Consider the following 11120-nt stretch of genomic DNA (forward strand, 5'->3'; position numbering starts at 1 on the left):
AGAGGGGGGGGGGTCAGACATTTGTGATGATGTGTGACGATGGTGGGGTGGGGGGGGTTGAGAAATGCGACGTCACATCAAAATGCGCAACTTTAAATAGATATAGACAACACGTTCTACTTAATTAAATAGACTTTGGGGCCGTCCATAAATGACGTCACACACCTAGGGGTGGGGTCAGACATTTGTGACGATGGGGGGGGGGGGGTTGAGAAATGTGACGTCACTTTATCATAAATGTTTTCTCCTACAACATCAGAGTGCAGCGTCACATTAAATACGCACTACAATGACAATATTTTGAATTGATTTGAAGCATGTTTTATTTTCAAAATATGGGTGCAGAGCTTTGTGATGTCATATTTGAGGGGGGGGGGGTCTGACTTTTTGTGACGCCGTGTGACGAGGGGGGGGGGGTCAAAAATCGTACAAAATCGCACAACGTCATTTATGGACGGCCCCGTAAGACTATCGTAGGTGTCAGGACTTTGCAACGACTGAGATTACCTGGCAGCGTTTCAGGCTGGTGGGGTGCGGTTAGAGCAACAGCGTTGGCATTGATGAGCTTTCGACTTTGGTCTCCGTGCCAGTGAGGATAGTCTTGATTGTGTCGGATTTAAGCAATGGGCGAGTTACTCATTCTTCGTCGTTGAGTAACAGCGCACATCGGCGAGGCTCCCACAATACTCGGAGCGTGGCTGATGCAATTTGCCTCCCACGAACGGATTCGCTTCCGTGGTCATGTTGTGTGACCAGGCAGGAACTCAAGAGCGTACGATGAATCTCGTTCACGAGTTTACCGAGTCACCAAAAAGGCAATAATATCACGTGAAAACAAGGTACAGCAACGGAGCAAACAGCAACTAGAGCTAATACAACCACGTTACAGGAGAAATATGAAAGTGTGGACGAACAAAACTCAATACTGGATCGTCAAACCACATCGACAATACCACCGCCACCATCATCATCATGAAGATCTTAGCCTGCAGTGATTCCTCTGTACCACCCTCCCTACCACTGCGTTGCCCCTTTTATGCATTCACGAAAGTCTCAATAATATTTTTCAGGAGAGTCCTGCCACATTTGGATGTTCGATCGCTCTTCGATCAATTTCGATCGAAAGAGCGATCGAAATCGAATCCCATTTCGATCGCTCTTCGGCAGCGGTGGTCGCGGCGTCCGTGCGGTTATTTCACGGCGTTGAGGGGGGGGGGAGAATGCGGGGGTCTGTCTCACTGCTGCTCCGTATCTTCTCCTCCTCCTCCCGCAGGGTCCACATGACGTACCCGCGGTTCTACAGCCCCGTCGCACCGTGAGTCTCGCGCTCTAAAACCCCGCGAGCGACGCTTCGCTCGTTAAGCCTGCCAGTCTCCGTCGGTCACACGGTGGAGTTAGGAGGTCATGGGTGCGGTGCGAAGGCGTTGTCCGTGTGACTGCGTGACTCCGTGGATGGGTCGTTGGGGTGTGCCCGCCGTGATGGTGCTGGCCGCGGTTGTCTGGGCGCGATGGGTGCGTTGTCGCTGGGCGGGTCTCCTTGTGCTGGAGGGCGGGGGGGAGATATCCACAAGAGCAATCCAGAAAGGTCTCTTCAATAACAGCGCTTGCTGCATTGAGCCGCGTCCGAGACGACAAAGGGCCGCACCTGCGCTCACCCCGGGGGTCTCTCCCCACATCACGACGGCGCCTGACGCCCAACTCCACCCCCTCGGAGGGAAGCTCATCAAGTGGAGTCGCTCGTGTCGCAGTGCGGTGCCGTTGTTGTCGTCCATCTCGACACACGGGGGTCCTGTCAGGGATGACCTCTTGTCTGTAAGCGCCCGGCGAATTTCTCTGGTCGTTTTTTGTTGTTGTTAAATTATTTATAGCGAGGGAGCTGGAAGGAAACGCTCTTTGATGGAAAAAAACAGTAGAGGCAGCTCTCAGAGCGTGTGGGGAAGCGGTGGCGTTGTGGTTAGCGCGCTGCGGTTTGAACCCCCGTGACCCGGGATCGATTTCCGCTCGCGGCCAACAGAAGCGACGATGATCTGAACCGGTCCTAGGCCATCCCCTAGGTCGACTCGGCCTCATTTGAGTGCCTGGTGCGATGTAAAGATAAACATCGCCACTCGGGGAGACAAAGGCAGTCGGGTGTGGTGCTGGTCACCCACACGGCCCTTTGTGTGGCACGTTCCGCTCACGCGTTCTGAGAGCTGCCTCAACTGGTTTTTCAGCAAATAGTGTTTCCTTCCATCTCCCATGCTATAAAATATTTAAAGCACTAATGCACATCACTGTCTGCTCACAGCACCTGCCTCAACAGTCAGTTAAGACTATAGGGGGGGGGGGGGGGGGGGATCTGTGTGTGCTGTGTGTGTAGCGCCCGCACGGACGTGAACTCGCTGACACCGTGGCTGGCGCCCATCGTGTGGCAGGGAACCTACGACCCCAGCTTCCTCGAGGACGCGCACCGTGAGAAGAACGTCACGGTGGCGCTCACCGTGTTCGCTGTGGGCAAGTGCGTGGCTTCCAACCCAGCACCCACGTGGCCTGCGCACCACAACCACGTGTCCTCGGCACCACCACTCACGTGTCATACGCACCACCACCAACCACGTGGCATGCGCACCACCACCACCCACGTGGCCTGCGCACCACAACCACGTGTCCTCGGCACCACCACTCACGTGTCATACGCACCACCACCAACCACGTGGCATGCGCACCACCACCACCCACGTGGCCTGCGCACCACAACCACGTGTCCTCGGCACCACCACTCACGTGTCATACGCACCACCACCAACCACGTGGCATGCGCACCACCACCACCCACGTGGCCTGCGCACCACAACCACGTGTCATGCGCACCACCACCACGTGTCATCCGCACCACCACCACCACCCACGTGGCCTGCGCACCACAACCACGTGTCATGCGCACCACCACCACGTGTCATCCGCACCACCACCACCACCCACGTGGCCTGCGCACCACAACCACGTGTCATACGCACCACCACCACCCACGTGTCCTGCGCACCACCACCACCCATGTGGCCTGCGCACCACAACCACGTTTCATACTCACCACCACCCACGTGTCATCCGCACCACCACCACAACCACCAATGTGTTCTCTGCACCACAACAACCACCCATGATCAATCGATCGTTTGATATCGGATGAAACGGGCATGGTTTCACTCCAGTGGCCCGTGAACGCCAGGCCCCACGGCTGCCCCCTTTGAGGTGGCGTTGGCTGTGTGCCATATTCAGCGGTTGGAGTTGCCACCTGTCCTGGTCTTCTCAGGACCGTCCTCCTCTTGAGTGAGGCAGCTGCCCTTCCTAGAAAATCTGTTTATCCAGGATATAAAAAAAGTTTTTTGTACGTTGTGTAATAATGCACCCCTACAAACGATGCATTTACATGAATATATCCCCTGTACTAGTGACGAATTGGCATGTTCTGTTTACGTGACAACCCGTACTAGTTGGCTGTGTCGGGTGGTGGCGGGTTTTAACGACACATTTGTATTTACGCGATCTAACCCAAAAACCTCTTATGGATGATATTGGTCGCGAAAGCCTACAAAGTTCTCCCCTCTTAAAGTAGCGCGAAAGATGTTCTTCTTGTTCCTGCCATGGTATTTCCCAGTTGTTTTTGTACCTTGAAGGTGGCAACCTTAGAGATGACTCTAACCCTGACCCTGACCCCCTCACCTCCCCGACCCCACGCTTGCACGCGCACAGGTACGTGAAGTTCCTGGAGCGCTTCCTGACCTCGGCGGAGCAGCACTTCATGGTGGGGCGGCGTGTGGTGTACCACGTGATGACCGAGCGCCCCGAAGCCGTGCCCCGCCTGGAGCTGCCTCCAGGCCGCAGCCTGCGCGTGGGCCTCGTGGACAAGCACTCGCGCTGGCAGGACATCTCGATGGCGCGCATGCAGAAGCTGGGCGAGCTCTTGGAGGACATCGCCCAGGAGGCTCAATACGTATTCTGCTTCGACGTCGACATGGAGTTCCAAGGTGAGGGGGTGGGGAGGGGGAGGCCTCTGGGCGGAGCCTGCTGCAGGCCGGAGGGCAGGATTGCCACTGTGGGGTTGCCACCGAGGATCGACACATTTTCCGTTTGTAGACCAAACCAGGGCATATCTCCCGATCAGTCTGCAATGTAGTTCAACCGGATGCCACTAGATATCGGTACTAATCAATTCCTGCTGCCTGAACATGGATGCCAATTAACGGACTGTACCGGGTCAAAGCCGGACAGATATCAATGCCGTTTCCAACTTTTCTTGGTTTTCTCAACGTTGGTGAAATTTTAAATGAACATTGAACTGATTTTATTGAAATATATTGGGTAATTTCAGTTTTCCGAAACTGCATTGTTACTCCATTATGGCCACTCCTAGCGCTGTGCTGTGATGAATGCGGTTTTTATCGGAGTGTCAAAACTATGTCCGTATGTGGAAACTTGTCACATGTCGCTGATTTTCATTTAAAACTCATTCACTGCACCTTAAATTCATTTATTTGACAAAATATAAGATGTATAAATTTTTTTCATATTCTCAAGTCGGATGTTTTGTGGAAGAACATTTACAATTTTTAGCTATCTTATAGATTTTTCAAATAATTTGTATTTGAACAATACAATGGACCTGTGAACTCACCAGCTGTCATTGGTTTTACATTCCACCCTTCTGAGGAACCCTTTACTGTGCGGCCTCGTCACCCCGCAATGATCCCACGTTGCCCACTGTCCCCCTGCAGGCCCCTTCGGGGTGGAGGCCCTGGGGGATCTCGTGGCCGTGCTCCACCCCTGGTTCTACAAGCGCCCTCGCTCCATCTACAGCTTCGAGGGGCGGCCTGCGTCCACCGCGTTCGTGATGCCAGCCGACCGTCTCTACTACTACCACGCGGCCGTGTTCGGGGGCACGCCTGCCTCCGTGCGCCACCTCGTGCTCAGCTGCAGCCGGGTAATGGGGATGCCTGCGGGGGATAGGGCCACGCGATTCAGCGACACTCTCGCTTCGTGTTCCAGGTGACAAAGTCGCTCGTGGGCTTGCTTTCTCACCGAATATTTTCCGGCTCACTGGTAGACTGGAGCAGGTGGCACGTGACTGTAGTTGCCACAGCCATATAGAGAAGTATACCAGATTGTGGCGTGTGCCAGGTCCGACTTGCGAGGGGCGAGAATTATTACTGCTGAGCGATATCGATTTTATTGGCGCGACCTCTCCACAGACGATCAGCGAGGACCGTGACCGCGGCGTGGAGGCCCTTTGGCACGATGAGAGCCACCTGAACCGCTACCTGGCGGCCGAGCGGCGGCCCACCAAGGTGCTGTCCCCCGAGTACAGCTGGGACTCCAAGATGGTGCCGGCGCGGGAGGTGCGCATCATTCGCCTCGCCACCGTCATCAAGGACTACTCCAAGATCCGCGACAACTGGTGACGGACGAGAGGCGACCGCCCTCCACCACCCTCCTCCGTCCCGAACGTTACCTCGCACTAGCCATCAACTCCGATGCCGCCACCACCACCCCCCCCCCCCCTCGAGTTCTATAATAAGTGTCCTTACTAATGAAGGTACCAGCGAGCTGCCGAGTACAGCTCGCAGAACTGAGCGTTTGATGACCTCACAGATTTCTGAAAGACGAGTTGTGTGAAAATTGTGTGAGATTAATCGCGTGTGTGTGTTGCAGCTCTCAAAATCTCTTAAGAGTATGCCCGTTATGCAGGTTCCCTCAATCAACATTCGATCCCTCTGCACCTCACAACACCACACTCCTCCCGGCTTGGGTTCTTGAGCCACGACTGTGGGAGTATGTCAGTGGCAGCTTCCCCCCCAGCCTCCCTCAGACGTTGCTTCGGTGATGCCAACGCCCGTTTTGTGCCCGTGTTGTTTTGAAAGAGGGCAGTCCTCCGTGGAAAGAACATCGAAGATTCTGTTCAATTGTTTACGTCTAAAATCAATGTTTGCAGCCTTTATATTCTCAGGTATGTTTTACGTTACCAAAATCGTGTCATCAAAAAGTGTGTCGAATTCAATTGTTCGGAGTTGCTGTGTGTGGTGAATATACAATGACTACGCCCCCAACCCTTGGCGATTCCAATAAGATTCATCGTTGAAATCCATTTAAAAAAAACATTGTGGCGAAGGTAGCAGCCACTAGTAGCTGGCAGGGATTATGTGAACCTATTACGGGCAACATTAACACATTAAAAATTAAATTCTAATGCATGAGATTCTGCACGTATCATGAGCTCAGATAATCGACCTTTGTTGATTTCACAAGTGCACCATTACACCTCTCACCGGATTTGCACAAGACCACATGCACGCATGTTCCTAGCGTGCCTTTGTTGAACAATTGCATGTGTTCACGACGTCTTTATTCCATATTTAGCAAGGCAGTCTTAATGTAATTTCTTCCACATGGGTAAATGTAAGAGAGGTCTCTTAACCTCTGGTGTGGGCACTGCAGCAGAACTGACACGCTCTTCTAAGCACAATCACTGCAGTGTTTGCTCTGCTTTACACTCTAATACAGCCTTGGCGTGGCTCCAGTGACCTCACATTTGGCTGTCTTATTCTATCCGGCAATATTTGCCAAACGGGGTTGCCTTCTGTGCGGAGGCGTGTGAATCAAATTAAATTAATCGAATTCTGTACCATGATGTCCACAACATATATGTCAGTGTCAGCCTCCGGGCCATGTCAGCATGTTGACCAAAACAGTTAAAACCAAGCAAATCTTAATGTGGAGTGTAAGTGACGCTCTTTATGTACCCATTATGTTCCACAAGAGCGTAGAAAGTGTCGCCAAAAGGCTTTGAGGGTCCCAGGACAAAATCTCAGGTGACATCCCCTCTAAGGCCTTCTTTACATTAATCGATTTCATCGCTCTGTTGTATATATGCAGCGGTCATCATGTTCGCTCCTTCCGGTCATCGCTTAATACGAACACGGACTGACGGAGCTCATCTCTACTCATTCCTCAATCCCTTAACACGCGCTTCTGCAAATGTCTGCACCATTGCACCATTTACTCCCACGTACAATTTTATTTTTCAGTGTGCGTGTTTTTATTTATCTAATGTTAACATAATTTGCATGGGTATTTATGAGTACTGTACATGTATTTTTTTACCAAGTTTAGATTTTTTTAAATCCCATTCATGGATTATGAAAAAAAAAATGCCCACACGTCACCTCATCCACAAATGCAGCGATGATATGTTTATTAACGTAACAACGCAAACCATTGACTAATTGAATAAAAAAGTTTTCAATCAATTCCTTACGTCAGCCTATCTTATACACTGCACGTGTGTACGCACTCCCAAGGCAAGTGGAATGGCAATGAGGGTTGGTGTGAGTCACGAGGTCTGGTGCTGTTATTGCTATTTGACAAGATGGCTTGATTTTAATTCACCATAGCATCATTAAGTGGGGCTTCTTTTCATGGTTATTCGTTTTACAATCGAGCTCAATTTTGTTATCAATAATCATTTACAGCCCAATGTTAATCCACTGCTGGATGAAGGCCTCCCCAAACCGTGCCAGAAATGGAAGTTGTTTGACCATACTTCACCACACTGGTCAGTGCAGGTGAGGCTGGGAAGGTTGGGAGCAGGTAGAACCCAGGACCCGTTCAGATATCACCACTGATCTTCGTTGTGGTTGAGAAGTGAATTCGGTTCACCGGGTTCTTCATGCAGCAATGCACAATAACGATTCCACCACCGCTCTCAGTAACCACCGGAAGTGGTAATGGGGCCTTGATAATGCCATTTGTGGTGGTTGACAATGGGGAATGTTTCTGGATTAACTGTAGGCTTAGAAGAGAACCTGTCGTGGGAGGTCGGAGAGCGTGACGAGCCGCTTTGGGGGCTTCATTACGAGGTGTGATTCTGCCGACCACACAGTAGCCCGTTTCTGGACTAACTTTGTAGGGTTAAAAAGGAGCCCGTCTCTCCATTGTGGTGTTACAGAGGATTGCGTAGTCACTGCAGATTCTCGTGGAAATACGGCTTACGATGATGCATCCTTCATGGTCATGTTATGAGCGGTGGTTTCCAAGGTAGCCACGGTTTTGGGGAGTATTGCAAAGGATCCTTCCCGTCAGTAGTCACTGTCGTGATTTATAACCACAAAGGGCATTGCTCGCACGAACTGCTGCTGCGCATTGGTTGATGAGCCTGGGGCCCTGTCCGTCAGTCGAGGCTGGGTCGGCGCTGTAGGAGCGGGGAGGGGGTTAGGGATGATGGGGGCGGCCTTTGCAGCGCCGTCACTGGGGCGTCTTCTCCTTCTGCCACTGCTCTGGCGTCAGCGTCTTCTGCTGGAACGCGTGGATCTCCTTGAGCTCCTCCACAAGTGCCGCGTTCACCAGCCTGCGGGGAGATTTCCCGTACCTCTGATTAGCACGGTGGGACTACGTACGGTGAGAAAAAAGTTCAACATACGGCACAAAGACAAAGACCCCCGCCCGTATAGCCTGAACAGACTGTTGGGGAAAGTGCGTTTAGCAAGCACCTATAAAGGCCGGCACAGCACTGCGGGGGTGGGTGGCCAGCACCATGCACGACCGCCTTTGTCTCCCCAGTGGCGATGTCTACACACCGCACCAGGTACTCATTTGAGGCTGAGTCAACCTAGGGGAGGCCCAGGACCGGTTCAGAAAATCGTCGCCGGTGTTGGCCACGAGCGGGAATCGAACTCGGGTCGCCGGGTTCGCTACACGACCGCTCCCCACATAGTACACGCAGTGCACGCACACCGAGACATTCGCCCTTCAATTCACTTCTCAATCATCAACGGGTAAACCGTATGGGTTGACACGGTATGGTCACCAGTTCCCACTGGTCACTTGCCACTGGTCACAGAAGGCAGCACCTGAGACGCACACCAGGCACTCCCTCCCTTACCCAGCTGAGGAGGTTTGCGAGTGGTGCGATTGCGGCGAGTGATGGGAGTGGAGGTGAGCGAATTTGGGTGAATGAAGCGATGGTGGTGGTGGTGGCGATGAATTAATAATGGAAAGCGAATTAAAAGTAGTTGGAAGGCGAGTGGTGATGTCGCGATTGATTCGGGGTAAGTGGTAGGTGATGGAGAGGCGGGATGATGGCGACACAGCCGCTGTATCGGTCACCTGTGCCTCTGCAGCAGCGGCTTGCCCTCAACCCAGTGACCAGATGGTTGCCGGTCACTGCGGCAAGTCACTTCCAGTCACTGACCAAAATATGGTCACCGTTTACAGCCAGTAACTGGTCAGTCACCCATACCTGTCAGCACCTTATCAGTGCCCTACCTTGTTACAGACCAATTCAGACCGTATTGGTCACCCCGTGCCCTTATACATCTCAACTTCCATCCTACAAAGTCCCATCACAAGGGAGAAACACAAACAAATCGTCAAAACAATGTTGCTGGTATTGAAACGGCTGTATGCCATATGGACCTAAAAACTCAATTTCCCTTTACAAGAATAAGGGTAAACAATATGGGTTGACAGGTATGATAGTGCAGTGTATATTGTAGGGTATAGTCGTGTATAGTGTAACATATAAAAGTGTATAGTAGTGTTGTGTATAGAGGGGTGTAGTGTATAGTGCATACCAGTCAACCCCTTATCAGTGCCGACCTTACTGCAGACCGATTCAGACCTTATTGGTCACCCCGTGCCGTTACAAATCTCAACGTTCCTCTTACAAAATCCCATCACAAGGGAAAAACAGAAACCAATATTGAAACGGCTTGACGTCGAAATGGAACTGAACACTCAATTTCCCTGCAACAATAATAATAGGGGTTAAACCGTATGGGGTTGACGAGGTATGATCACCAGTTTCCACTGGTCATCAATTCCCACTGGTGACAGAGGGCAGCGATTGTGGCGAGTGATGGAAGTGGAGGTGAGCGATTAGGGTTGTGGTGGTGGCGGCAATGAATGAATGGTAAGCGAATTCAAGTGGTTAGAAGGCTAGTGGTGATGTCGCGGTTGATTCGGGGGAAGTGGTAGGTGATGGAGACGCGGGATGATGGCGATGGCGACACAAGCCGCTGTATCGGTCACCTGTGCCTCTGCAGCAGCGGCTTGCCCTCAAACTTTGCCGATACGACGAGCACCTTAAAGCTCGCACCGCACATCGTGGGCGAGATGTCATCCACCTCCTGCATCATCATCATCGACAACGACAACAACAACGGCGAACATCAGCAGAAGTCGTCGGTAAACACCCCGTTGCGATTCTAGATTTGAAGCTTTCGTGACTGCAAGGATTCACACTTTTTTTTCGGTAAAGTCACGTAGGTAAAAATAAATAATAATAAATATATTTTTTATTAAATAATAAAAATAAGATGTATTTATTTATATTATTTATTATTATTATTTATTTTTTCCTACGTGACTTTACCGAAAAAAACTAATAAGAGTATGAACCCGTTGCGATCAGCAAGCTCATCGCGAAAACCTGACACCGGGGGCCCGGGCGCGCCACGCCGCCGCGGCTGCCCTGCCCCTGCCGCCGGCAGACGCGACCAGGCAACGGCGAAGGCTGCGGCGTTGCGGGCCCTCTGGGGAGGCCTCACCACGTAGGAGGCGTCGAGCTCCTTCTCCAACTTCTCCTTGAGCGCCTCGGCTGTGATGGCCATCGCGGCGACGCGAGCCGACGCCTGGGCTCGTGCTTTAGTTGGTGGTGGTGATGGTGCTCGTGGTGGCGGTGGTGGCGGCGGTGATGGCAATGGATGGCAGTGAGGCGGGGGGGGGGGTTCGTTACCAACGCGGGGAGCGGCCACCAGGGGGCGGACGCGACGCCAGCGAGAGGAAGGAGGTTAATTATATTCTTAGGTTTTTTCGGTAAAGTCACGTAGGTAAAACATCAAAATTAATGAAAATAAAATAAAAATCACGACGTTTCGGAGGCAACACAAGTCTCCGTCATCAGGTGGGACCGTCACAGCCGGATTAGCTGCATCAAGTGAGGCAATGATTCAAGATGTAATCCCTTAAAATATCTTGAATCATTGCCTCACTTGATGCAGCTAATCCGGCTGTGACGGTCCCACCTGATGACGGAGACTTGTGTTGCCTCCGAAACGTCGTGATTTTTATTTTATTTTCATTAATTT

General features: G+C 51.8%; 2 protein-coding genes across 3 annotated transcripts in view; one reads left to right on the forward strand and one right to left on the reverse strand.

Annotated features, from left to right (window-relative positions):
- Positions 1 to 7401, forward strand: part of LOC133348848 (alpha-1,3-galactosyltransferase 2-like) — a 29170-nt gene extending 21769 nt beyond the window's left edge. For both annotated transcript variants that reach the window (XM_061561907.1, XM_061561906.1), the window contains exons 3-7: positions 1274 to 1315; positions 2360 to 2497; positions 3733 to 4007; positions 4755 to 4960; positions 5229 to 7401. In XM_061561907.1, the coding sequence (XP_061417891.1) occupies positions 1274 to 1315; positions 2360 to 2497; positions 3733 to 4007; positions 4755 to 4960; positions 5229 to 5438 (871 nt within the window). In that variant the 3' untranslated portion in view covers positions 5439 to 7401. The remainder of the gene's footprint in view (positions 1 to 1273; positions 1316 to 2359; positions 2498 to 3732; positions 4008 to 4754; positions 4961 to 5228) is intronic.
- BOLA2 (bolA family member 2) lies at positions 7214 to 10763 on the reverse strand. Its single transcript, XM_061561922.1, has 3 exons — positions 10581 to 10763; positions 10063 to 10160; positions 7214 to 8380 (listed from the first exon to the last, which is right to left on the reverse strand). Exons 1-3 carry the CDS (start codon positions 10641 to 10643, stop codon positions 8278 to 8280), a joined length of 264 nt encoding a protein of 87 aa, XP_061417906.1. The 5' UTR covers positions 10644 to 10763; the 3' UTR covers positions 7214 to 8277.
- Between the last annotated feature and the right edge of the window lie 357 nt (positions 10764 to 11120).

This window comes from Lethenteron reissneri, chromosome 28, assembly GCF_015708825.2.
Source record: "Lethenteron reissneri isolate LAM-NWPU_2019-01 chromosome 28, ASM1570882v1, whole genome shotgun sequence".
In the NCBI taxonomy this organism is placed as follows: Eukaryota; Metazoa; Chordata; class Hyperoartia; order Petromyzontiformes; family Petromyzontidae; genus Lethenteron; species Lethenteron reissneri.